Source organism: Lepus europaeus, chromosome 10 (genome assembly GCF_033115175.1).
Source record: "Lepus europaeus isolate LE1 chromosome 10, mLepTim1.pri, whole genome shotgun sequence".
Lineage (NCBI taxonomy): Eukaryota > Metazoa > Chordata > Mammalia > Lagomorpha > Leporidae > Lepus > Lepus europaeus.
Genome location: NC_084836.1, coordinates 121,154,306 through 121,180,739, shown reverse-complemented (window position 1 = coordinate 121,180,739; position 26,434 = coordinate 121,154,306). Strand labels below are relative to the sequence as shown.

General features: G+C 64.7%; 1 protein-coding gene across 1 annotated transcript; it reads left to right on the top strand.

Moving 5' to 3' along the window:
• Window positions 1–1,792: 1,792 nt before the first annotated feature.
• Window positions 1,793–26,434, top strand: CTCFL (CCCTC-binding factor like). The gene is made up of 15 exons (XM_062202579.1): window positions 1,793–1,887; window positions 1,946–2,393; window positions 2,780–2,942; window positions 4,460–4,545; window positions 5,097–5,244; window positions 8,662–8,832; window positions 9,229–9,362; window positions 13,844–13,964; window positions 14,568–14,717; window positions 17,741–17,901; window positions 19,626–19,808; window positions 24,267–24,387; window positions 24,481–24,533; window positions 26,031–26,202; window positions 26,286–26,434. Exons 1-15 carry the CDS (start codon window positions 1,793–1,795, stop codon window positions 26,432–26,434), a joined length of 2,355 nt encoding a protein of 784 aa, XP_062058563.1.

Here is a 26,434-nt window from a genome sequence, read left to right as displayed (position 1 = left end):
GCAGGCCCCGCCCCGGCCCCTCCCCCAGGCCCCGCCCCCACGTGCCCTTGTCGCCCACCCTCCGTCTCTCAGCACCCCTGCAGGCCCCGCCCCCGTCCCATCCAGGCCCCGCCCCCACGTGCCCGCGCCGCCCCCGTCTCAGTGCCCCTGCAGCCCCCGCCCCCCACCTGCCCGTGCCGCCGCCCTCGGTGTCTCAGCGCCCCCTGCAGGCGCCCCGTGCACGGCTCGCATCCCCGCCCCCCCCACCGTCTCAGCGCCCCACTTCAGGGTCTGCCCTCTGCTCCCCGCCCCTCCCAGGCCTCTCGACGCCCCCTGGTCCATCCCCGGGGTCTCCCTAGTCCCCCTGCAGGCGCCCCGCCCCTCCCCCTGCAGCCCCCGCCCCCACGTGCCCGCGCCGCCCGCCCTCCGTTTCTGCGCCCCCTGCAGGCCCTGCCCCGGCCCCTCCCCCAGGCCCCGCCCCCACGTGCCCTTGTCGCCCACCCTCCGTCTCTCAGCACCCCTGCAGGCCCCGCCCCCGTCCCATCCAGGCCCCGCCCCCACGTGCCCGCGCCGCCCCCGTCTCAGCGCCCCTGCAGCCCCCGCCCCCCACCTGCCCGTGCCGCCGCCCTCGGTGTCTCAGCGCCCCCTGCAGGCGCCCCGCCCCTCCCCCTGCAGCCCCCGCCCCCACCTGCCCGCGCTGCCGCCCTCGGTGTCTCAGCGCCCCCTGCAGGCGCCCCGCCCCTCCCCCTGCAGCCCCCGCCCCCACGTGCCCTTGTCGCCCACCCTCGGTCTCAGCGCCCCCTGCAGGCGCCCCCTGCACAGCTCGCATCCCCACCCCCCCCCCCACCGTCTCACGCCCCACTTCAGGGTCTGCCCTCTGCTCCCCGCCCCTCCCAGGCCTCTCGACGCCCCCTGGTCCATCCCCGGGGTCTCCCTAGTCCCCCTGCAGCCCCCGCCCCCACGTGCCCGCGCCGCTCGCCCTCAGTCTGCGCCCCCTGCAGGCCCTGCCCTGCCCACGTCCCCCTCTTATCTCCCCCCTCCTCTCAGCGCCCCCTGCAGGCCCCTCCCCTGCAGGCCCCGCCCCCCACGTGCCCGCGCCTCCCACCCTGGGTCTCTCAGCGCCCCCTGCAGGCGCCCCCTGCACGGCTCGCATCCCCGCACCCCCCACCCACCGTCTCACGCCCCACTTCAGGGTCTGCCCTCTGCTCCCCGCCCCTCGCAGGCCTCTCGGCGCCCCCTGGTCCATCCCCGGGGTCTCCCTAGTCCCCCCAGGGGCTCCCCGCCCCGCCCTCCACGCCGCACCCCTCCTCCCCGGCGCCTGCGCACTCCGCCTGGCCTGGTGGGGGTCCCTGAGCTGCAGCCCGCGCTGCCCGAGGCGGAGCCCACGCAGGTCGGGGCGGCGGGCCCGGCCACGCCTCCGCGGTGAGCGACCCCCTCCGTGGGTGCGGGCTGTGTCCGAGCGTGGGCGGCGGGGCAGGCGGGAAAATGCGGGGCTCGCGCCTGGCCGGGCGGACAGATGCCCGTGCCGCGGTCAGAGGCCGAGGCCTGGAGTGCCGGGGCCGCTGCCCAGCCCCGAGGGCCGCGTGTGCATCGCCTGGCCCTCCCGCGGGCGCGCCCTAGCGGGGTGGACCGTGCAGGCCGGTGCTCCGGCCCAGCCTGTGGGCTCTGGGATCTGTGCCTTGGCCTCGGCGGTGCCTGGCTTGCCCGCCGCTGAGACCGAGCTGGGTCGGCACGGCCCGCGCCCTGCTGGGTGCCCAGCCCCGCGGTGCCCCACAGGGGCTCCTTGGTTCTGTCCCGCCTAGGCCACAGCAGCATGGCAGCCAGCGGGCTGGCTCCCGAGCCGTTCACCAGAATCAAGGAGCCGGAGTCGACGCCGGTGACAGGCCTGGAGGAGGAGGCGGCCGGCGCGTGCAGCGCGAAGACCCCCCCGGGCCCGGGCAGGCTGGAGGCCCTGTGCGGCTACGAGGGCCCCCCCGGCCCGGCTGCTGGCCGAGGAGCTGGAGCCGGCGCCGGCCGCCCCGGCCGAGCCCAGCAAGCTGGTCCTGGCCCTGCAGAGCGTGCCCCTGGTCTCGCAGGACGTGGGGCTGCAGGAGCTGGGCTGGCTGGGCGCGCCCCAGCCGGGAGAGGTGCAGCTGATCCTGCAGGAGGCTGGCGCCGACCTGCCCTCGCTGCTGTGGCTGGGCGAGGAGCCCCGGCAGGCCGCGCCGCCCTGCGTGGCCGTGAGTGTCCAGGAGGACCTGAGCGCGCTGCAGGAGATGGGGGTGATACAGTTCCACCTGCTGGCGGACGGCGGCCCCGTGGCCGGGGACAGCAAGGCGGGCAGCCTGGCCGACATCCCCGGGACCCTGGCCGACATCCCCGGGACCCTGGCCGACATCCCCGGGACCCTGGCCGACATCCCCGGCTTCGAGAAGGTACAGCTGACCCCTGCACGGGAGAAGCAAATAGAAAACTTCCTGCGTGGCGCCTGGATGGATAGCATGTTTTGCAATTCGCAACTAAACACGGTGAACATTTTTCCCAGGAAAACCCTTGGGAGGCTTTATGTCCTTTTCCCTTTTAGCAAGATCCCGAAAGGTTACACTAATTGGATTCCATGAGGTGCTTTGTGTTTGGGGGGGGGGGATGTTGTATTTCACCACCAGGGAACCCTGGTGCTACACAGTTGTGGCTTCCTTGCTCTGGTCGCAATGCCCGCCCCTTCGTTGTTGCCGTCCGGTGATCTGCGGTTCGTCGGGCCAGGGTTTTCATCAGCGGGCTGTGATTAGCCGGGTCCTACCTGTTTGTTTTTGTTCACTAGCTGGGGAGAGAGCAGCAGCGGGACCCGCTGGTGCTTGAAGGAGGAAATGGAATTGTCCTGACCATTTCGAACTTGAACGCGGAGGAGCAAGGAGACCAGCCGGCCGCCACTCAGGCAGCTGTGGAGAAGGCCGACTTCCCGAGTGGGGACGGACAGACCAAGGGTGGGTAGGGCCTCGCGCGGACTGCGGCTGACCGGGCCGCTGCCCTTTCCGGAAAGTGATGGTGGTGGAGGGCCTGAGTGGCTGGCTTTTAGTTGCTCCCGAAATGTCAGGAAATGGGAGAAATTTTGGACTAATGTTCTGTGCTGTGCGTCAGTGCGAAAGCACAAAGCCCAGTTAAAATGTTCGCACAAAGCCCTGTGCTCTTAAGCCCTGGGCTCTGCCCTCTGGTTTGCAGCCCCGCAGAGGGGTTGCCAGGGGAGAGAGCGATTTCCAGGGCGGCGTGCTGAGACCGCGGGCAGCACCGGGAGGAGCGATCGCTCTCTCCGGCCACAGCGGAGGCGGTCATTTGGTGAGTCAGCACGGACCGGGGAGCGGGTGAGAGGTCTTCATGGTCGGCGCCCATAGCTCCCAAAATGTGTGGGGGTGCCCAGCTGTCTGAGCCACGGAGGAGCTCAGAGAGACAGACTGGGCCGCAGCAGCAGGGTGCTGAGGCCGTGTGGCAGCCACATTACACCCGGCGCATCCCACCAGCCTGCAGGATGAATTTATCCCTCGAAAATGATTTGTTTTTTTTGTAAAAAGGTTTTGTTTATTTGTTTGAGTTACACAGAGAGGAGGAAAGGCAGAGAGAGAGAGAGAGAGAGAGAGAGAGAGAGAAGGGTCTTCCATCTGCTGGTTCACTCCCCAACTGGCCACAAAGGCCAGAGCTGCACCGATCCAAAGCCAGGAGCCAGGAGCTTCCTCCGGGTCTCCCACTCGAGTGCAGGGGCCCAAGGACCTGGGCCATCCTCCACTGCTTTCCCAGGCCACAGCAGAGAGCTGGATCGGACGTGGAGCAGCTGGGACTTGAACTGGCACCCATATCGGATGCTGGCACTGCACGTGGTGGCTTTACCCACTACGCCACAGTCCCGGCCCCAATTTGTTTAGCTTTTAAAAATATATTAGTTTCCTTGGGGTCATTTTCAGGTTTCCAGTATATTCACAATTTTCTACATCCCCACAAATTCCAAAAATATTTCCATCAGTCCCACAGGAAATCTGCCCATTAGGTAGTCGCTTCCCCGCCCCACCCTGCCCCCTCCCCAGCCCTGGCAGCCAAGCACCAGCACAGATTTTGTCGCTGGATTTACTGTCCTGGACATTCGGTGTAAACAGAGTCATAACTTGATAGGAACGCAGCCATCCCCATGACTGCGTGGCCTTCTGCCTAGATCGCTCCTTGAGGGCGCCAGCCCCAAGCGCTGAGTCAGTCTTAGTGCTTGTTGTTGCAGGGTTTTCCCGTTTCGCCCGGGCTATCCCGGCCGTTGGCTATGTAATCGTGTCTCCTCTCTGTTCCCGTAGTGGTGATGGCGATGGCCCCACTTTTCTTCCTCGTTTTGGTGACTTAGGAATTCTCTTCTCTCCCTTGGCCAAACTCTAAGTGTTACTCATTTGGACACTTCCTTGGTTTTTCGCTCTTGTCTTCCTGTTTGATCGTCTGCGTTCTACTCTTTGCCTTTTCCTTCCTCTCCTAGCTTTGGGTTTGGGTTTATATTCCGTGTCCTGGTCCTCAAGGCCTCGGACACTCTCGTCCCTAATGCAGGTGTTCACGTACAACCCCGTGAGCACGCGGGAAGCTGCTGTCCCGTGCTCTCACTCCCGTCCGTCTCAGAGCGGCTCCTGGTTTTCCTGAGGGTTCCTGGCTCGTGTATGGCGCGTGACTTTCTCCGATGACGCCTGTCCCGGGTTTCCTCTTCTGTTGATTTCTGGTTCCATCCGGCCGTGAGCAGAGAAATGCTGAGTGACTTCCGTCTGCGTTTCCTGGGCCGTGTCGCGTGGCCCAGCTGGGGTCTGGCCTGGAGGATCCCCCAGAGCACCTGAGAAGATCAAAATTCTGGGGTCTTTCCACGGAGACCGTGAACATCCGTGTCTGTGCCTGTGGACGTCCGTGTCTGCCTGTGGACGTCCGTGTCTGCCTGTGGACATGCGTGTCTGTGGACATGCGTGTCTGCCTGTGGATATCCGTGTCTGCCTGTGGACATGCGTGTCTGTGGACGTGCGTGTCTGCCTGTGGACGTTCACGTCTGCCTGTGGACATCTGTGTGCCTGTGGATGTCCGTGTCTGCCTGTGGACGTGCGTGCCTGCCTGTGGACGTCCGTGTTTACCTGTAGACAACCACGTCTGTGCCTGTGGACGTGCGTGCCTGCCTGTGGACGTGCGTGTCTGTGCCTGTGGACGTGCGTGTCTGCCTGTGGACGTGCGTGTCTGTGCCTGTGGACGTCCGTGTCTGCCTGTGGATGTCCGTGTCTGCCTGTGGACGTCTGTGTCTGCCTGTGGACATGTGTGTCTGTGGACGTGCATGTCTGCCTGTGGACATCTGTGTGCCTGTGGACGTCCGTGTCTGCCTGTGGACGTCCGTGCCTGCCTGTGGACATGCGTGTCTGTGCCTGTGGATGTGCGTGTCTGTGCCTGTGGACGTGCGTGTCTGTGCCTGTGGACGTGCGTGCCTGCCTGTGGACGTGCGTGTCTGTGCCTGTGGACGTGCGTGTCTGCCTGTGGACGTGCGTGTCTGCCTGTGGACGTCCGTGTCTGCCTGTGGACGTCCGTGTTTACCTGTAGACAACCACGTCTGCGCCTGTGGATGTCCGTGTCTGCCTGTGGACGTCCGTGTCTGTGTCTGTGGACGTCCGTGTCTGTGCCTGTGGACGTGCGTGTCTGTGGACGTGCATGTCTGCCTGTGGACATCTGTGTGCCTGTGGACGTGCGTGTCTGCCTGTGGACGTGCGTGTCTGCCTGTGGACGTCCGTGTCTGCTTGGCTGACAGCGTCCTCACGCCTTCGCTTCACCGGTTTCTCTCTGATTTATGAGGTTTTAACGCGGGGTATTGGACAGGCCGCTCCTACCTGCAATTTTTTTTTTCAGGTTCAACCTTTAGTTGTGTCAGGTGTCTTTGGGACTCTGTTATGGGCGGTATATACGTTTATAATCGCCTCATCTAGTGACAGGTTGACCTGTTACCCTTTTTGCCTTTCATAACAGGTTTTGTCTCACAGTCTAGCTTGCCTGATACTCCTGTAGCCTCAAGTCTCTCTTGGTTACCGTGGCAGGAAGCAGCTTTTCTGGTCTTTGGTTTGCAGTCTCGTTATGTCTTTGAATTTAAAATGAACCTCTTACAGGAACAACCAGCAGATTCATGGTTTTTATGCTTTCTGGTAACCCCAGATTTTTAATTTCTCGGTTTAACCTACTCAGGAAAGTCTTCCTCATTTTTCTTTTGTTCTTTATTTGTAAGCCATTCTTATCCCTCAGTTCTTAGAGTTCTACTTTCCTCTGTGCTGATGGCTGTTGTGTGGGGCATGACTTGTATCCCTTGTCATTTGTCTTATTTTGTTTTTTGAGTTATTTTCTTTGGTCGTCCGTGGGCCCGCGTTCGCCTTGTCTCCCCGCAGTTTGGTTACGATGTGTTTGGTGTGGGTCTCTTTGGGTCGATTCTGCTTGGAGCGTGTGCAGGTGCTGCGCGTGCAGGTCGTCTGGGGCGCGTTGGCGCTTGGCCTGAGCTCCCCTGCAGCCCCCGGGCGTGCGCTGGCTCTTGCCGCTGCCCGGCCTCTCGGCGCATGCTCCCTGACCCTTGTCCTCTCCCTCCTCGTGCTGCGGAACCGCGGCTGACCCAGCCTCAGCTCTGCGGGTTCTCCCTGTTATACCAGATCTGCCGCCGAGCGCTGCCGGTGGAGTTTTTCATGGAAATTTTTCAATCCCAGAATTTTTGATTTTTAATGAGTTCTGCCTATTGATATTTTTATTTGATGAGCCACCGTTCTCATGGTTTCTTTTAGTTCCTCAGACAATGTTTTATTTTTGTCTTCGCACATACGTAATCTCAATGGCTTGAAGTCTTTGCCTAGTGCGTCCGATGGCTCGACTTCTCAGGAACGAGTCCTACTGAGTGCTGTTTCTCTCTCGGTTCAGGCCAGACGTTTTCTGGTTTCTTTGGATGCCACGTAATGACTTGCTGAAAACCAGACGTGACCATCACAGTCTGTATTTGGTGTTTCCGTGAACCGTGCAGCGGCCGTGTTCTTGGCTGTGGTCACGGAAGTCTCTGCCAATGAGTAAAGAAATGTTGAACACCTGAGACCCCAGAGCAGGAGGGCCGGCCTGCCGAGGAGCGAGCGGTGGGGCTGGGCTTCCCGGGGCCGCCAGGCGCCCCGGCTCTGCCGGAGCCCTCACTTCCGGCTCCCCTTGCCCGCAGGCCAGCGGGGGGCGAGGGCTCGGGCTGTCCCTAGGCCGTGGACATGCGTGAGGCCTTGATTTCCAGGAATATGTTGGCGCTTTTCCCAGCCCTTAGTCCTCGGAGCCTCTCGCCCCTCAGCCACCCTCCCAAGCTCTCTGTGTGTCTGCTGTTCCCCAGTTAGCCGGCGCCTGTCCCTCTCCTCCCCGGGATCTCCTTAGCACGCGGAGTCCCAGGCCAGGCGAGGGAAGGCCAGCCTTCAGACGTGGTCTCCCGGGGAGCGCCGGGCAGGCCAGACCAAGCATCACCATGCTCTGCAGTGTTAGAGTCCAGGGGTGGAGGTCCGTCCTCTGCCCTGCGGCTCTCATGCGCTGGAGGGCGTTTCCAAGGGAACCACGGAGCTGGGGAAGGGGACTGGGCCCAGAAGAAGTGCAGACCCCAGGACACTTACTCTTCTTCCCAGGCTTTTAAAAGCTGGGTCCCCCCACCCCCGCCGCGAGCGTCCCACTCTCTCCCAGCATCCCGGAAAAGGCATCCTGACTTGTTCCGGTCCTCGTCACACTTAGGACGACTTGCACGACCGGCGCCCCCGCCCTCCGTCCTTACCCCGGCTCAGCTGCGCCCTGCTCTGGCCCCCACGCCTGCAGCCCCCGTCTTTCCAGGCTGGGTCTTGCTTTGCCGTCCTGTTTGTCCACCAGGAACTCTATTTCCTGTTATCTGTGGGAACTCTTTGGAACCTGGGTCCTTTGAGCAATGGTCTGTATTGGTTTCTGCTAGGAAATGATGGTAGAAGCGATGGTCAGAAACCAGCTCCAGCCGGCTCCCCGCGCCTCCCCTGTACCTTGTTAGAGGTGGCTGGGAAACAGAGGAGGAGAGATTTCCCCCTCTCTCTGTGCCAGCCCAGCACCGTCCGGGAGAAATCGCTATGACGATAGAATGTCCTGTACCTGTGCCGCTCCGCACAGCACCACTGGACGCACGGGCTCCCGGGCAGCGGCACTGTAGCTCACCGTCGAGGAGATACACCGGAAACTCTGGTTCACGTTAGTGAGTTAGTTTGCAGTCTAAGCAGTCACGTGGCTGCTGGCTGTGGTGTTGGACAGCGCCGGGCTGACCGGGTTTCCTTGTAGTCCGCTGGCTGGGGTGGGGGCTGCCTCGCTAGTGCCAGTGCCCCCGCCTTTGTGGGAGCCTCTCCTCCCGGGCTCCGCCTTGGGGGCGGGCACGAGGCTCTGTGCAGCGGGCACTCTAGAACCTGGGACAGTTCCTCCGGGTGTGTGGGCGAGGGCACCTGCTGGGCGGCGCGGAAGTCCGAGCCCGCGCTCCGGCAGGTGCATGGCTCAGAGCCCGGGCTCCTCGGACCCGCTCGTGCATCTCAGTGCCAGGTCCTGTGGGTAGCATGAGAGCGTGAACTGGGCCGGTGCCAGGCGCATGGATCGCGCCTAAACAGATCGAGCGCGTCTGGAGAACGCGGGTTCCCAGCACAAACCCGTGCGCTCCGCTCCCCGCAGAAGCGGCCCGGGCCTTCTGCTGCGGCGTTTGCGCCTTCACCTCGGCCCACGGCTCCAGCTTCGCCCGGCACGTGAAGACCCACAGCAGCGAGAAGCCGCACCTGTGCCACCTGTGCCTGAAGGCCTTCCGCACGGTCACCCTGCTGCGGAACCACGTGAACACGCACACGGGTGAGCAGCCCCTCCCCGCGCGCTCACTTTCCTGGGTCCCCCTTCCCCTCCCACGTCCGCCACACGGTCAGCAGTGCAGGGACGCCCGCCGTGGAGTCAGCAGCTCCCGGTCGTGCGTGTGTGGGGAGCACAGCGAGCGTGCAGCCCGGGGCCGTCGGTGGCTGCCACCGTCCGGACAGACCCCAGACCAGGGCGCTGCCGTCCGCATCTGTTTACCCTGTGTGTGTCTTTCCCTCCCGAGCTTCGGCCCAGAGCACGGAAGGCTGCAGAGACACAGCCGGGAGCTGCACGCCGTGCAAAGCGACTTCTGAGTCGGCCACGTGTTTGAGATCGGCTGCAATGGCAGAGGTCCGGGCCGCGGGTGTTTTCAGGTTGAATCTCGCTTGGCTGTTCCAGGAACCAGGCCCTATAAGTGCAGCGACTGCGACATGGCCTTCGTCACCAGCGGGGAGCTCGTCCGCCACCGGCGGTACAGACACACCCACGAGAAGCCCTTCAAGTGCTCCCTGTGCAAGTACGCGAGTGTGGAGGTGAGTGTGCGGGCGTGGGGGTGAGTGTGTGAGCGTGGAGGTGAGTGTGCAGGAGTGGGGGTAAGTGTGCGGGCGTGGAGGTGAGTGTGAGGACATGGAGGTGAGTGTGAGGGCGTGGAGGTGAGTGTGTGAGCGTGGAGGTGAGTGTGTGAGGGCGTGGAGGTGAGTGTGCAGGAGTGGGGGTGAGTGTGTGGGTGTGGAGGTGAGTGTGCGGGCGTGGAGGTGAGTGTGTGAGCGTGGAGGTGAGTGTGTGAGGGCGTGGAGGTGAGTGTGTGAGCGCGGAGGTGAGTGTGTGAGGGCATGGAGGTGAGTGTGAGGACATGGAGGTGAGTGTGCAGGAGTGGGGGTGAGTGTGTGAGTGTGGAGGTGAGTGTGCGGGCGTGGAGGTGAGTGTGCAGGAGTGGGGGTGAGTGTGTGAGCATGGGGGTGAGTGTGAGGACATGTAGGTGAGTGTGCGGGCGTGGAGGTGAGTGTGAGGGCGTGGAGGTGAGTGTGTGAGCGTGGAGGTGAGTGTGTGGGCGTGGGGGTGAGTGTGTGAGCATGGAGGTGAGTGTGCAGGAGTGGGGGTGAGTGTGCGGGTGTGGAGGTGAGTGTGCAGGAGTGGGGGTGAGTGTGCAGGAGTGGGGGTGAGTGTGCGGGTGTGGAGGTGAGTGTGGGCGTGGGGGTGTGAGGACATGGAGGTGAATGTGTGGGCATGGGGGTGAGTGTGTGAGCGTGGAGGTGAGTGTGAGGGCGTGGAGGTGAGTGTGAGGGCGTGGAGGTGAGTGTGAGGGCGTGGAGGTGAGTGTGTGAGCGTGGAGGTGAGTGTGTGGGCGTGGGGGTGAGTGTGTGAGCGTGGAGGTGAGTGTGCGGGTGTGGGGGTGAGTGTGCGGGCGTGGAGGTGAGTGTGAGGGCGTGGAGGTGAGTGTGCGGGCGTGGAGGTGAGTGTGCGGGCATGGAAGTGAGTGTGAGGGCATGGAGGTGAGTGTGCGGGTGTGGGGGTGAGTGTGTGAGCATGGAGGTGAGTGTGCGGGTGTGGAGGTGAGTGTGTGGGCGTGGAGGTGAGTGTGCGGGTGTGGGGGTGAGTGTGTGAGCATGGAGGTGAGTGTGAGGGCGTGGAGGTGAGTGTGAGGGCGTGGGGGTGAGTGTGTGAGCATGGAGGTGAGTGTGCGGGTGTGGAGGTGAGTGTGAGGGCGTGGGGGTGAGTGTGCGGGCGTGGGGGTGAGTGTGCAGGCATGGAGGTGAGTGTGCGGGCGTGGAGGTGAGTGTGTGAGCGTGGAGGTGAGTGTGTGAGCGTGGAGGTGAGTGTGTGAGCGTGGAGGTGAGTGTGAGGGCGTGGAGGTGAGTGTGTGGGCGTGGAGGTGAGTGTGAGGGCGTGGAGGTGAGTGTGTGGGCGTGGAGGTGAGTGTGCGGGTGTGGGGGTGAGTGTGTGAGTGTGGGGGTGAGTGTGCGGGCGTGGGGGTGAGTGTGCAGGCATGGAGGTGAGTGTGCGGGTGTGGGGGTGAGTGTGTGAGTGTGGAGGTGAGTGTGCGGGCGTGGTGGTGAGTGTGTGGGCGTGGAGGTGAGTGTGTGAGCATGGAGGTGAGTGTGCGGGCGTGGAGGTGAGCGTGCAGGCATGGAGGTGGGTACGTAAGTGTGTGAGCGTGGGGGTGAGTGTGCGTGTGTGGAGGTGATCACGCCGGCCCCGAGCTGTGCTGGGAGCGACCAGCACCCACAGACCGGGTGTCACTCAAGGCATGGCCCACGCCACAGCCACGCGAGAAGTAAGGCGCGTGCCGGGTTCCAAGCTCCGGGTGGAAAGTTCTGTTTCCTCTTTGCCGACTGAGAGGAGGGAATCCGTACAGGTGCGCGCGAGAGCAGGCGACCCTCAGCCTTGTGAAGTTCTGCCCGGGCTCTGCATGCCTCTCAGGCCGTGCCCGAGGCAGGGTGCCCATGCCTGAGGTGGGGTGCCCGTGCCCGAGGCGGGGTGCCAGTCCCTGGGGCGCCAGTCCCTGGGGCGGATGGCAGAGGGCAGGTGCCCTGGGTGGCTTTGCTGGCTCCGTGTGGCTCTCAGGCCGTGCCCGAGGCAGGGTGCCCGTGCCCGAGGCGGGGTGCCCGTCCCTGGGGCGGACGGCAGAGGGCAGGTGCCCTGGGCGGCTTTGCTGGCTCCGCATGGCTCTCGGGCCGTGCCCGAGGCAGGGTGCCCGTGCCTGAGGCGGGGTGCTGGTCCCTGGGGCGGACGGCAGAGGGCAGGTGCCCTGGGTGGCTTTGCTGGCTCCGCGTGGCTCTCGGGCCGTGCCCGAGGCAGGGTGCCCGTGCCTGAGGCGGGGTGCTGGTCCCTGGGGCGGACGGCAGAGGGCAGGTGCCCTGGGTGGCTTTGCTGGCTCCGTGTGGCTCTCAGGCCGTGCCCGAGGCAGGGTGCCCGTGCCTGAGGCAGGGTGCTGGTCCCTGGGGCGGATGGCAGAGGGCAGGTGCCCTGGGTGGCTTTGCTGGCTCCGCGTGGCTCTCAGGCCGTGCCTGAGGCAGGGTGCCGGTCCCTGGGGCGGACAGCAGAGGGCAGGTGCCCTGGGCGGCTTTGCGTGCGTGAGCCCGGGTCGACAGCCGCGTTCCGGTTCCACTCAAGGATGGGCCTCGCTCCGCTGCCGTGGGCATTTCCTACTAACGGGTTTCACGGGGCTCTGGATCAGGGGTGGGAACGGCGGCCCGTGGCCGTGGCAGGCCTGTGACGTGACGTGGGCGGACCCTGCCACGCAGCGGCAGGCGGGACTCGGGATTCAGCTGAAGTCCAAGTTGATGACCCTGTGTGGCCACGCCGATGTCATGGACATCCGTGTGGCCTGTGGGAGCAGGTTCCGCACTTGGTCCAGTGACGCGGGGGCGGGACCTGATCCTACTCTCCAGCGTCGCTTTTCCACCGGCTGATTTTTAAAGACTGCGCTGAGCCAGGGGGCACTGTGGGTGCTGGTTTGGAGCCAGGGGCGGGGATGAACCAAGCACCTGCACGCAGCCACGTTCCAGAAACCAGGCCGGGTCCCAGGCAGCATCGGGATTCGATTCCAGGAATTTTTTTCAGCCTTGCTATTTCTGAAAGATGGTTTCTCATCTGAGTTGAAGGGCGTGGCTCCGGTTAGGACACGGAGAACCAAGGCCCTGCGGCTCCTCCTCACCGGGACCTGCCGCTGTCTCTCAGCGCTGCTGCCCGCTCCCCCGAGGCCCCGCCCAGTGCCAGGGTCTGCACGCAGCCTGTGCAGGGCCAGCCTGGCCCGAGGCACCCCCCCCACCGCTGCCACGGGCTCGTTTCGCAGTGCCCAGTCTTGGCACTCCTGGTCTGCCGTCCGAGCCGGTCTTGGCTCTGGGTGCTGCCCTTCGGCCTGTGCCGGCAGGGGCGCTTGGGGCTGGGCACGGACCTGCGGCTCCCACAGCTGCGCCCCTCTCCCCACCCCTGCAGAGCCGTCCCGGGGGCTCCCACACAGCTGGCTCCTCCACACCCCTGGGCCACCCCGTACTAATCTGCCTCGAACCCTTCCTGCTGCAGTTGGTCAATTTCCCTTTAGTTCGCTTCCTAATGGACTTGAAGGCCCGCACTGGACCTCTGAGTCTCTAAGCGGAGTTGTTCGGTCTGCGCTTCTGTCTCGGGAAGCAGACAGGGTGGCCGTCCCGAGGCCGTGGGCAGGGCTGGTCCACCCCGGCACGACTGCCCTGTTCCTGCTATGGTGGAGACGACCTCGGAGAAGCAGGTGCTGCCGCGCTGGGAGACAGCAGGCAGGCAGGACGCGAGCCGCAGCAGGCACGGCGTCTGCTGTTTAACTCTAGCCACGGGAGGGAGGGGTTCTCCTGCATCGAGTGGGCATCTGACCCGCTAGCGCGGGGCCCAGGTGAGGGAAGGCAGGTGCAGGCCCCGCAGGCGCGGCTCTGCACCCCAGGCAAGGCCTGCAGAGCGGAGCTCCTCCGCCTCGCGTGGGCGTGTCCCCAGGGCCCAGCGCGGGCAGAGCCGTCCCGACTTCGCACTCCACGGTGTGACCTGGACCGCAGCTGTGTTGCCTTAACAATCAGAAGCCAGCACCGTGGCCCTGAGTGCCGGGATCGGTGTCCCTGAGCAGGTGGGAAAGTCCCTCGCTCGGTGCCCACCGAGGGTCTCGGGTGCCGCCTCAGGTGAGAGTTGGCAGGGAATCCACAAGGAGTGGCCTGGGCGTGTGTCTCAGTGGTGCAGCTCTGCCGTGGCCTGGGCGTGTGTCTCAGTGGTGCAGCTCTGCCGTGGCCTGGGCGTGTGTCTCAGTGACACAGCTCTGATGTGGCCTGGGCGTGTGTCTCAGTGGGTGACACAGCTCTGCCGTGGCCTGGGCGTGTGTCTCAGTGGTGCAGCTGTGCCGTGGCCTGGGCGTGTGTCTCAGTGGTGCAGCTCTGCCGTGGCCTGGGCGTGTGTCTCAGTGGTGCAGCTCTGCCATTGCAGTCCATTGATTGAGCAGTGGGAGAGCTGCCACGTTCCGTGGCCGTGGCCCGAGCACCTGTGGTTTGTCCGCCAGGCCAGCAAGCTGAAGCGCCACCTCCGTTCGCACACGGGCGAGCGCCCCTTCCAGTGCCGCCTGTGCAGCTACGCCAGCAAGGACACCTACAAGCTGAAGCGGCACATGCGCACCCACTCAGGTGAGGCCGGGCGGGGCGGGGGCGGGGCTGCAGCCCCCACGGGCTCGCCTCTCCAGAGCCGCCTGCTGGGGCCAGGCACCCCGTGCTTGAAGCAGGCCCCGCCCTGGCTCTGCCACCGGCACCGGCTTCCCATTCTGCGTACCCCGGGGGGAGGGGCAGCCATGGTGGGTGTCTGGGCCCCTGCCCTCCACGTGGGACGCCAGCTGGAGTTCCAGGCCCAGGCTTTGGGCCGGGGGAACCCCTGGGTCCTCTGCCGAAGTCGACGGCCCCGAGCCGAGCAGGACCCCGAAGCCTGCGCTGCCGCGGGGTCGTCGACATGGGGCAGCTCCGGAATGCCTCCTTCACGGGGGCTGACGTGGGCTCGGTCCTGGCCGCGCTGTCTGTGTTGCTGTACAGGAACGCGTCCACGTGCGTCCTGGGGGATGTGGGGCACGGAGCCACGTGAGCCCCCGTGGCAGGGAAGCCACGTGGCCTCAGGCAGCCTCGCCGGGGCCGGCTGGTTCAGGAGCCTCACTCACGCTCACGTGGGAACTGAGCCCACGAGCAAGGGGCTGGGAGGAACCTGCGGCCCCCGAGCCACTGCCGCCTTGTCGCGTGTCGCAGGTGAGAAGCCGTACGAGTGCCGGGTGTGCCACGCCCGATTCACCCAGAGCGGCACCATGAAGACACACATCCTGCAGAAGCACAGTGAGAACGTCCCCAAGTACCAGTGCCCGCACTGCGCCACCGTCATCGCCAGGAAGAGCGACCTGCGTGAGTGTCTGGTGCCATGGCCTCCCCGGGGTGCAGCCTGCATGGCCCCAGGGCCCGAGGCTGTGGGTTCCCGTGGTGTCGTGGCCTCCCAGAGCAGGGCTGTGGCCCCAGGGCCCGAGGCTGTGGGTTCCCGTGGTGCCGTGGCCTCCCCGGGGTGCAGCCTGCATGGCCCCAGGGCCCGAGGCTGTGGGTTCCCGTGGTGCCGTGGCCTCCCAGAGCAGGGCTGTGGCCCCAGGGCCCGAGGCTGTGGGTTCCCGTGGTGCCCTGGCCTCCCCGGGGTGCAGCCTGCATGGCCCCAGGGCCCGAGGCTGTGGGTTCCCGTGGTGCCGTGGCCCCCCTAGGGGGGAACCCACACCTGAGTGGGTGCCTCGGGCCCTGGGGCCCGAGCCCTGCTCTGGGAGGCCACGACACCATGGCCTCCCAGAGCAGGGCTGTGGCCCCCCCAGGGCATGGCCTGCACAGCCCCAGTGCCCAAGGCTGTGGTTCCCAGGAGCCAGCGGTTCCTGGGGAGGATTTTCTTCCAGAGGTCTTATGGCGCCCTCTGGTGGCCGCAGTGCACAAGTGCAGCTGCGTGGCGCTAACCCTAATCCTGGTGCGGGGCCCCTTGCATCTGCGCATGCGTAGTAAGAGCTCGCCGGCCGTGGACGCATGCGCGGTACGCTCCCGCGGGCATTTTAAGTGTCCGTTCTGGACGCGGACGCTGGGGCTCACGGCCGTCGTGGCCTGCCCGAGAGCCCCGTGGCCCGAGTGCTGGGGCGGCCCGATTGGAGGCCCAGAGCCGGGATTGCAAAGCGAAGAGGCGGCCTGAGAGCCGACGCGGCCCCTCCCCTCCGCTCTGTGCCGCAGGAGGAGCGGCCCGGGGCCGGGGTCGGGGTCAGGGGTCCGGGGTCAGAGGTCGGGGTTGGGGTCCGGGGTCAGAGGTCGGGGTCGAGGTCCGGTGTCCGGGGTCGGGGTTGGGGTCCGGGGTCCGTGGTCGGGGTCCGGGGTCGGGGTCAAGGTCTGGGGTCGGGGTCCGGGGTCAGGGTGCGGGGTCCGGGGTCGGGGTCCGGGGGTCGGGGGTCCGGGGTCGGGGTCCGGGGTCAGGGTCCAGGATCGGGGTCGGGGGTTGGGGTCGGGGTCCTGGGGTCGGGGTTGGGGTCCGGGGGTCGGGGGGGCCAGGGTCAGGGGTCAGGGCCTGGGCCGGGGTTGGGGCCTGGGCCGGGTTTGGGTCGGGGTGCACTCAGCGAGCCCCCTCCCCGGGAGACCCGCCCCAGCTGCCCGGGCCCCTCCGTAGCCTTTCCCGGCACACGGTGACGTCATGAGGCTTGAGTGACAGACGTCACAGGACCCCGCGGCGGCAGGTGGGGTCGCCGGCTTTCCCAGATGGAGACGAGCTCTGTGGAAAGCCGTTCCGGAAGGGGGGCCTCACCCGCCTTCGCCCCTCTCCCGTGGGGGACGTGGGGGCCCGGGTCACAGCCCGGGGGACATGGGGGCGTGGGTCACAGCCCCGGGGCCAGCAGAGGGGTGAATGCCAAGTTCCGAACCCGCAGGCCCCTGGGAGGCGCCGTGTGCACGCGCTGAGGTCCGTGTGCACACGCTGAGGTCCGTGTGCACACATTGAGGTGCTGTGTGCACGTGCTGAGGCATTGTGCACACGCTAAGGTGCCGTGCGCACACACTGAGGCACTGTGGGAACACACTAAGGTGCTGTGCACATACTGAGGTGCTGTGTGCATATACTGAGTATTTTTGCACACACCGAGGTGCCGTGTGCACACACTGAGGTGCCGTGTGCACACACCAAGCCCTCCCTGCCGTCACTGTGTGGGGAGCCGTGCCCCTGAGCTGCCTGGGCCCGGTGGGGCCTGCACCTGCTGCTCCGTGTGCGGCGTCTGCAGCCTCCCTTGAGACCCCAGAGCCGCTCCCTGCAGACCAGGTTAGGGGAGGTACCCGTGAGGCCGTCCCGTGGGTCCCCGTGTGTCCCATGTCCCTGTGTGTCCCCATGTGTCCCTATATGTCCCCGTGGGTCCCTGTGTCCCCATGTCCCTGTGTGTCCATGTGTCCCCGTGTGTCCCTCTGTGTCTGTCCATGTGTCCCCATGTCCCTGTGTGTCACCATGTGTCCGTGTGGACCCATGTGTCTGTCCATGTGTCCCCATGTGTCCGTGTATCCCCATGTCCCTGTATGTCCCCATGTGTCCATGTGTATCTGTGTCCCCATGTCCCTGTGTGTCACCATGTGTCCGTGTGGGCCCATGTGTCTGTGTGTGTCTGTGTGACCCCATCTGTCCATGTGTGTCCCTGGGTCCGTGTGTCCCATATGTCCCTGTGGGTCCTCGTGTCCCTGTATGTCCCCATGTGTCCATGTGTGTCCCCATGTGCCCATGTGTCCATGTGTTCCCGTGGGTCCCTGTGTGTCCATGTGTCCATGTGTCCCTGTGTGTCCGTGTGCCCCTATGTGTCCCCGTGGGTCCCTGTATCCCCATGTGTCCGTGTGTCCCCATGTCCCTGTATGTCCCCATGTGCCCATGTGTCCATGTGTGTCCATGTGTCCGTGTGTTCCCGTGGGTCCCTGTATGTCCCGTGTCCCCGTGAGACCGCGCTGTGTGGCACAGGTCAGGTGTCCCTGAGGAGTCACAGCCCGGGCAGGGAGCCGCACGTCAGGGCTGTGCAGGCTGAGCCGGGGGCTGGCGCCCGCTGTGTGTGAGCCACCTGACGCCCACACCCCGCGACGAGGTCCTGGCTGCTCCGTCCGTGAGCGGTGTGGGCCTGGGGCGCTCTACCTCCTGTGCCTGGGGCTGGGGGGGGACCCCTGGCCCGTGGACAGATCTGCCCGCTCCTGTCGCAGCCGGCGTCTCGGGTGGCCTGCGAGTGAGCTGACGGATACGCCAGAGGCCCCGGCAGGAAGAGGCTCCCACGCCTAGTGTAGACGGCTCCTGCCTGGGTGCAGCTGGGCCCTTCGGGAGGCTGGAGAAGCTGACCGGAGTGGCCCTGGCCTGGGGGAGGGGTGTCCCTGACGCCCCCCCTCCCCCGGCTCTGACGCAGGTGTGCACCTGCGCAACCTGCACGCGTACCGCGCGGCCGAGATGAAGTGCCGCTACTGCGCCGCCGCCTTCCACGAGCGCTACGCCCTCCTCCAGCACCAGAAGACGCACCGCGACCAGAAGAGGTTCACCTGCGGGCACTGCGGCTACGCCTGCAAGCAGGTGCGGGGCGGGGGATGGTGGGGGCGGGGGAAGTGTGGGAGGTTAGGGGATGGTGGGGGGCGGTGGGGGGCGGTGGGGAGCAATAGTGGGCAGTGGGGAGCTGTAGTGGGCGGTGGGGGCCGTAGTGGGCGGGGGGGCCGTAGTGGGCAGTGGGGGCCATAGTGGGCGGTGGGGAGCCATAGTGGGCGGGGGGGGCCCGTAGTGGGCGGTGGGGGCCATAGTGGGCGGTGGGGGCCGTAGTGGGCGGTGGGGGGCCGTAGTGGGCAGTGGCACTGGGAAGAGGATGGTCACTCCCCCCTTGGGAACACTGGAACCCGGTGCTCACAGCGCGGCTGCTCGGGGTAGCGGCACAGCCACAGTTTAAAGCGAGAGCTCTTAAAGGAGGGTGACAGGTCCTTGAAGGCTCTGGAGGTCCCGCGGAGGGGCCGGCCACGCTTTCACGGCGTTGACGTCACAGGGAAGGCCGGCCCTGCGTGGCCCGGCCGCGGCGGGGATGGGGGCAGGGACTCCCAGGGGGGCGGTGATGCGGTCACTGCCTGGCAGCGGTAAAAGGTGCTGACTCTGCTGACCGGGCCCTGGCCGCCTGCACGGACGTTTGGGGAGTCGGCGTCAGGCACCATCGCTGCCCCCCAGAGCCCCAGGCGCCCCGGGCAGCCCCAGTCACCGGCTCCCCTCCCCGCTTCCCCCAACAGATGGAGCATCTGACAGACGCGTGCCTGAGCGGCGCTGTCCCTTTAAGGGGAGACACTGACAGTAATCTGGGTCCATATTTCGAGAGAAGATTAGAAGTTTAGAAAATTTGTACTCACCGCCACGGGCTTTACAGAGAGGAAGGGAGGGGAGGGGAGGGGAGGGGAGAGGAGGGGAGAAGGGCGGAAGCAGGAGCACAGGTGGTGGTGGGGACGGGACAGGGGACACAGGGGGCAGGGAAGGGACAGGGGACACAGGGGGCAGGGAAGGGACAGGTGACGGGGCAGGGGACAGGGGACACAGGGGACGGGACAGGGGACAGGACATGACGGGGGCAGGTGATGGGACAGGGGACACGGGGGCAGGGGATAGGACAGGTGACATGGGATGGGGCAGGGGGCAAGGGACAGGGCAAGGAGCAGGAAGCAGGAGACAGGTGACACAGGGGACGGGGGCAGGTGATGGACAGGGGACAGGTGCGTGGGAAGGCTCGAGAGCCGCTGGCAGCCTGGTGCTGACGCAGACACGGCCTTGTCTAACCTGGGCGCTCACGGCATCGTCCGGGACCAGACACAGCGCGCCCTCTGCCCTCGGCACCCACGTTTCTCCTGGCTCCCCCGTGGGTCCGAGCTCGGCCCCCCAGCTGCCTGCCCGCCAAAAACCCACTGCTCTCCCAGGGCCATCCCCACGCTAGGAAGCAGGGGGCGATGTTGGCTCCGCCTGTGCGCGCAGGGCCCGGGGCCGCGGAATTCACCCTTGCGTGCGGCCAAGTGGGCAGCGTCCGTCTGCCCTGGGTGACCTCCGGAACTGCAGTCACCGGACGGACGTCCAAGTCCAAATGCAGGGCGGGGCGGGGGGTCAACACTTCATCCCCCAGGAGGGGCTGCCACGCCCCCTTAGGGCCGCAGGTCCAGCCAGGACGTGCCTCGGGACAAGGGCGCTGCTGTGCTGTGTCGGGAGGGGTCGCGGTGGCCCGTCTTCGGGAGGGGACCGGGTGCTGTACAGTCGGGGTCAGCTGCCTGCCCCCCCCCCAGGAGCGGCACCTGGCCGCCCACGTGCGCACCCACACCGGCGAGAAGCCGTTCGCCTGCCTCTCCTGCAATAAGTGTTTCCGGCAGAAGCAGCTGCTGAACGCCCACTTCAAGAAACACCACGACTCCAGCTTCGTCCCCACCGTGCACAAGTGCCCCAAGTGTGGCAAGGGCTTCTCCCGCTGGGTGAGCGCTCTGGGCCCTGGGACGCTCTCTGGGAAGCCCCGCCCATCTCTGGGGGACACAGAAGCCCCGCCCATCCCAGGGACACAGGAGCCCCGCCCATCTTGGGGGGCACAGAAGCTCCACCCATCTCGGGGGATACAGAAACCCTGCCCATCTCCGGGCACAGGAGGCCCGCCCATCTCGGGGACACAGGAGCCCCGCCCATCTCGGGGCACAGGAGCCCTGCCCATCTCCGGGACACAGGAGCCCCGCCCATCTCGGGGACACAGGAGCCCCGCCCATCTCAGGGGATACAGAAGCCCTGCCCATCTCGGGGCACAGGAGCCCTGCCCATCTTGGGGGGCACAGAAGCTCCACCCATCTCGGGGGATACAGAAGCCCTGCCCATCTCCGGGCACAGGAGCCCCGCCCATCTCGGGGCACAGGAGCCCTGCCCATCTCGGGGACACAGGAGCCCCGCCCAGCTCCGGGCACAGGAGCCCTGCCCATCTCGGGGACACAGGAGCCCCGCCCATCTCGGGGACACAGGAGCCCCGCCCATCTCAGGGGATACAGAAGCCCTGCCCATCTCGGGGCACAGGAGCCCTGCCCATCTTGGGGGGCACAGAAGCTCCACCCATCTCGGGGGATACAGAAGCCCTGCCCATCTCCGGGCACAGGAGCCCCGCCCATCTCGGGGCACAGGAGCCCTGCCCATCTCGGGGCACAGGAGCCCCACCCAGCTCCGGGCACAGGAGCCCGGTAGCACCTTGTGCCACCTCCGGGTCTGGCGAGGAGTCGCAGTTCTCCGCTGCCCAAGGAACCCCTGGTTCTGTGTAGTTTCTTTTTTACAGATTTATTTATTTATGTTCACTTACTCGTTTGGAAGGACAGTTGGTGAGAAAGAGAGAAATCTGCTGGTTTCACCCCCAAATAGCTGCGACAGCCAGAGCTGGGCCTGGCCAAAGCCAGGCGCTGGGAGCTTCGCCTGGGTCTCCCACGAGGTGCAGGGCCCCGGCACTAGGGCCGTCTTCCCCTGCCCGCCCCAGGCCATAGCAGGGAGCGGGGTCAGACGTGGGGCAGCCGGGACGGGGACCAGTGCTCCAGCCTGGGATGCCGGCGTCGCAGGCGGTGCTTTGCCTGCTGGGCCACGACGCCAGCCCCAGAGGTTTCTTTAAAGAGTTGTTTATTAGAGAGGCACTTACAGGAAGAGAGATCCATCCGCTGGTTCCCTTCCCAAATGGCCGCAGTGGCTGGGGCAGGGCCAGGCTGAAGCCAGGGGCCTGGAACTCCATCCGGGTCTCCCACGTGGGTGCAGGGGCCCAGCACTCGGGCCATCGTCTGCTGCTTTCCCAGGCGCGTTGGTAGGGAGCTGGATGGGAAGTCGAGCAGCCGGGACTCACACCGGCGCTCACACAGGTGCCAGCGTTGTAGGTGACAGCTCAGCCTGCCGCACCCCGGTGCCAGGCCCTCGGCGTGGGCTCTTCAGTTGTTCCTGCCCACTGGATTTAGGCTGCTCCACAGATGGAGTCGAACCGCACCTGTGCCCTGGCCGGTCTCAGAGCAGCAAGGCGGGGCTGTGCCCAGGCGCAGGCTGGCTGCTCACCTTGTTCTTTGAGTGGTGTCTTAGCTACCTGTGTGTGCGTGACGGAGTTCCTCAAATCCCAGTGACTCGGACACTCGTCTTCTCACAGTTCTTGGGGGTTGGGAATCTGGGTGGGTCTCAGGCCTGTGAGCACACTGACAATCGTACGCTTTAAAGATGTATTTATGTATTGGACAGTCAGTTACAGAGAGAGGGAGAGACAGAGAGATCCTCCATCTGCTGGTTCACTCCCCAGATGGCCGCAATGTCCAGGCTAAGCCAGGAGCCAGGAGCTTCATCCAGGTCTCCCACGTGGGGCCAGGGGTGTAGACACTGGGGCCGTCTTCCGCTGCTTTCCCAGGTGCATTAGCAGGGAGCTGGATGGGAAGCCGAGCAGCCGGGACTTGAACCCGCGGCCATGTGGGATGCCGGTGCTGCAGGCGGTGGCTTTACCTCCACACCACCATGCTGGCCCCAGAGCCATGCACTTTCAGTGGGTGAACTGTGTGGCGTGGGGCTTGCCTCAGTAAAGCTGTTAAAAGATGACGCATACCTGACCCTTGAACCCAGTTTAATTTTCAAAAAGTGAATTATTCGCAGACTTCGTCCCCGGACACGCAGCAGGCAGGCGCGGCTTCTCTCAGTCTGTGGGGACGTCCACGCCGCTGCTTCCAGCTGGGCTCCTGTTCTGGCTGCGGGGCGTCGGGCTCCTCCTCCCCGGGGACACTCCTGACACCAGCGTCTCTCACAGGAGTCCAGCGTGGCCTAAATGTCACGTTGGTTTCCTTAAAATCCCAGTCACTTTCCAAAGGCTGGGTGTGCGGACATCGGTGGTTCTTAGCCCTCCACTGTATTGTAGACAACTCGTGTGTGTGTGTACATGTGTATGTGTATATACATAGGCACTTTGCATGTGTGTACGTGTGTATGTGTGCGTGTTTGTGTGTGCATGCCTACGTGTGAGTATGTGTGTACGTACGTGTGTGTGTGCACACACACTTGGTATACGTGCAGCTAGGCCTGTATGTGTACATACATGCTTTGTACGTGTGTGGATGTGCTTGTGTTTTGTGCATGCTTACATACATGTTTGCATGTGTGTGTCTGTACACGTTGTATGTGTGTGTATGCCTGGTAGAGTGCAGGTGTATACATAGGTGCTTTGTGTTTGTGTGTATACGCCTGTGTGTGTGTGCATGAATATACATAGGTGCTCTGTGTAGGTGTGATGTACCTGTGGGTGTGTGCATGTCTGTATGTACATAGGTGCTCTGTGTAGGTGTGTATACGCCTGTGTGTGTGTACTTGTCTGTATGTACATAGGTGCTCTGTGTAGGTATGTATGTACCTGTGTGTGTGTGCCTGTCTATGTACATAGCTGTTTTGTGTAGGTGTGTATATGCCTGTGAGTGTCTGTATGTGCATGTGTACATACATAGGTGCTCTGTGTAGGTGTGTATATGCCTGTGAGTGTCTGTATGTGCATGTGTACATACATAGGTGCTCTGTGTAGGTGTGTATATGCCTGTGTGTGTGTACTTGTCTGTATGTACATAGGTGCTCTGTGTTTGTGTGTATACGCCTGTGTGTGTGTACTTGTCTGTATGTACATAGGTGCTCTGTGTAGGTGTGTATGTGCCTGTATGCGTGTGCCTATGTCTATCTGGAGGTACATTGGGGAGGGAACCATTGTCTTCTGTATATTTGCAAAGGAGTCCTGGACCTCCCTAGCAGCGTGGTCTATTTGCAGTCAGGACGTAAGGGAAGTGCCCAGTGGGAAAGGCTCTCGGCTGCTGCGCCAGCCTGCGCCACGTCCAGAATGGGCCACAGCAGCGTCCAGTGAGCCACAGGCGGCCACGGCCTGGCAGCCCCAGGACCCACGAGCTTCGCCTAAACAGTGGCTGGCGGATGGGACGGTGGCCCCTGGGGGAGGGGTTTCAGCACCCGTGGCCTCCTCCCCCAGGGCTGAACCCCTCTTCCCGCACAGTCCTGACGAGCTCAGCCTAAAGCCAAAGTGGGAGTCGTGCGGTCAGCAAACCTGGAGCCGGGGCCAGCGTCTCGCTGCTGCTGAGAGCTCTCCACGTGGCGAGCACGTCCTGAGTTGTTTCCGTTCCCGCGTGCAGGGCTTGGCCAGGACGCCTTCGGTCCCCGTTTCCGTGTGGATGCTGTGCACCGGTTCCGTGGCTGCGGCCTCTGTTCAGCGGGGTCGGCAGAGGCGGCGGCGGGGCAGCAAAGTCGCGGCCACCGACTGACCGAGGGGACGTCTGCTTCAATGGCAGTCCTCATTGTAGACGGTAGAAGAGTCTAGAAAAATAAGTGTCGGATCTCATTGAAGTCTATGATAGAAACATTTAAGCCAGCTTCTGGTGTGGCATAGCAGGTAAAGCCGCCTGCAGTGCCAGGATCCCATATGGGCACCGGTTCGAGTCCCAGCTGGTCCACTTTCAATCCAGCTCTCTGCTGTGGCCTGGGAAAGGAGTAGAAGATGACCCAAGTGCTTGGCCCCTGCACCAACATGGGAGACCTGGAAGAAGCTCCTGGCTCCTGGCTTCTGATTGGCTGAGCTCTGGCCCTTGCAGCCATCTGGGGAGTGAACCAGCGGATAGAAGACCTCTCTCCCTCCCTCTCTCCCTCTCTCTCTCTCTCTCTCTCTCTCTCTCTGTCTCTCTGATTTGCCTCTTTGTAACTCTGCCTTTCAAATAAACATAACTTTCAAAAGGGCCAGCTTCCAGCCACACCCGCACACACAGCAAAGGTTGTCTCGCACAAGCCCCCTTTCATGTGTGAGAGGTGACAGGTGCGCGTTGCCCGCTGTTTCCCTGAGGCCTGCTTCTGTGTGTTTGAAACGCATCTGTAGTGCTGACGCCGCCGCGTGTCCTGTGTCGCCCCTCCAGAATAACATGCACAGGCACTCGGAGAGGTGCGACTCGGGCCCCGCGGAGGCGGCTGCTTCGGGGGAGGAGAGGAGGCCGGGGAAGACGACGGCCGTCCCAGGAGCCGCAGTAAAGGAAGAAGGTACCTGTCTTAAACGCGTTTCATTTGACAGCGATTTTCCAGCTATCGGCGTCCCTGGGTCCTGCGGGCTGCTGGGCCCCCGTTTGCCCCCAGCCACCCAGAGGCCCGGAGACGTGTCTGGTGCCGCGTCCCGCCGGGGTGGGCAGGTTTGGTGACTGACGTGGGGGCCATTCCTCAGCTGCCTATCAGAACTGCAGGGCAGGGGCGGGGTGTGTGTGGGAGGGACGTCTGTGGACCTCAGGGGCCCACACCCCCACCACAGGGCCTTCTCTGCGAGGCCCCACAGCGCCAGGTTACCCACTGTGCTGTGGGATCGAGAAAAGCTGCTGTTACAGCGAGTGTAGACAGAGGGTCCAGGCGTGTCTGGGCGGGGGGATGTCGTCCAAGGTCGTTTCCCTGACGTGTGGCAGGAGGGCCATGGGGTCCTGGAAGAGCCTTCCTGCCCGCCGAGGCCCCTGGGCCCTGGGTCCGGACCCCTCCCCCTTAGCCAGCCTTGTCGCCCGCTCCCAGCCTCCGTGAGCTCACCGCATGTTGAGCTGCAGGCTGCAGCACCGCCCCCCCCCCGAGTCTCCCCGTCCCCCCCCCCCCCCAGTGCCCTCAGCACAGCACCGAGGGCTCCAGAAGCCCCTTGCGTGATGCCTGCTGCCCTTCCTGGCTCTCTGCCGCCCTCCGCCATCCACCAACCCCGGCTCTCTCCCCACACTGTCCCAGCGTCGCCTCCTCCCCCGCCATGGCGTCTTCTCTGTGGTCACCCTGGTCTCCACAGAGGCCGGGCTGTGCCCGCGTCCACACCCACGCACACACGGGGCCCTTGTCCGTGTCCTCCCCCACCCAGGCCTGACCTGCGCCACACCTGCGTCCACACCAGCAGGACTCTGAATCGGGGTGGGCGACAGGGTGGCCAGGGCTCACTCCCGAGGTCGTCAGTGTCGGTCAGCGACACGTGTACCTCTCCTCACTCATCTCTGAAATGGGGACATCACTCGGGCACGGCCACACAGGGGCCCAGGACACGCTGTGTATGGCACGTCCATGTTCCATGGCGGGAGGGGGCGGGGGGGGTTTAGATGGTCAGCTGCTGCAGCCAGAGCCACGTGGGCACTCAGACAGGTACCCTGGCTTGTGTGAGTGCGCCAAGAACAAAACAGGCCGCGGTGCGCGGCAGGGTTCCCGTGGCCACTGCTCGGCTGGCGGGTCCACGTGGGCCACCTCGCCCGCCGTTCATAGACCTCTGCCAATCTCAAGGTTGGCTTCATCCGTGAGAACTGGGCCCACCTCCCCTCCCCCCGAGTGCTTCCAGGAACCATGTGGAGCCCCCACGGCCGTCCGTGGTTTAACGTGACGCTCCGGGTGTTCCCAGGAAGTCATTTGGAACATGGGCAGACGGGTGAACAGGGGCCACTCGCCGAGATCCGTTTGCTTCTCGCTCCACTGGAGGGAGAGCAGGTGACTGTGGCTGGAGAAGCGGCCGTGGCCCGCGGTGTGTGCCTGGCAGGACGCTCGGCCCATAGTGGCACAGAGAGACACACGCCCTGGGAGCAGCTGGCTTGGGCCGTGTCCTGTGAAACCGGCCGTGGGCAGCCGCTGGGCCAGCACAGGGCCGGGAGACTGCTGGGGTGGCTTTGCCCCGCCCCCCACCGTAGGACCTGACGGTGCCTGGGGCCCTTTTGGTCAGCACAGCCCAGGGGATGGGGCTCCCGGCCTCCAGTGGCCGGAGTCCAGGGCTGCGGCTCACGCCCCAGGGAGCCCCCACGCCAGCAGATGGTGCATCGAGGGTCCTGTCCTGGGACGAGCTTGGGACGGGCCTGCCACCGCGTGCGAGTTAAGGGACGTTCCGAAACCTTCGCGCCGCGCTGCAGCCCTAATTTCTGGGATTTCTTTCTGCATTGCTCCCCCAGTGCCTCACTCCCAGGAGGCGGCAGCGCAGGGGCCTTTGGCGGACAAAGGGGAGCCGCTCCCCGGCAAGCCGGTTCCTGTCCTGGCCGGAAGCCAAGAGCAGCCGGAAGGCCTGACCTGCGAGATGATCCTCAGCGTGATGGACAAGTGA

What these genes read in the sequence shown, in the direction of transcription:
- CTCFL (XM_062202579.1), top strand. Translation starts at nt 1,793, where the DNA reads ATGGCAGCCAGCGGGCTGGCTCCCGAGCCGTTCACCAGAATCAAGGAG. An exon ending in AGCCGCAGTAAAGGAAGAAG is followed by an intron (nt 24,388 to 24,480) that starts GTACCTGTCTTA and finishes GTTTGCCCCCAG; the next exon opens with CCACCCAGAGGCCCGGAGAC. An exon ending in TGGGACGGGCCTGCCACCGC is followed by an intron (nt 26,203 to 26,285) that starts GTGCGAGTTAAG and finishes TTGCTCCCCCAG; the next exon opens with TGCCTCACTCCCAGGAGGCG.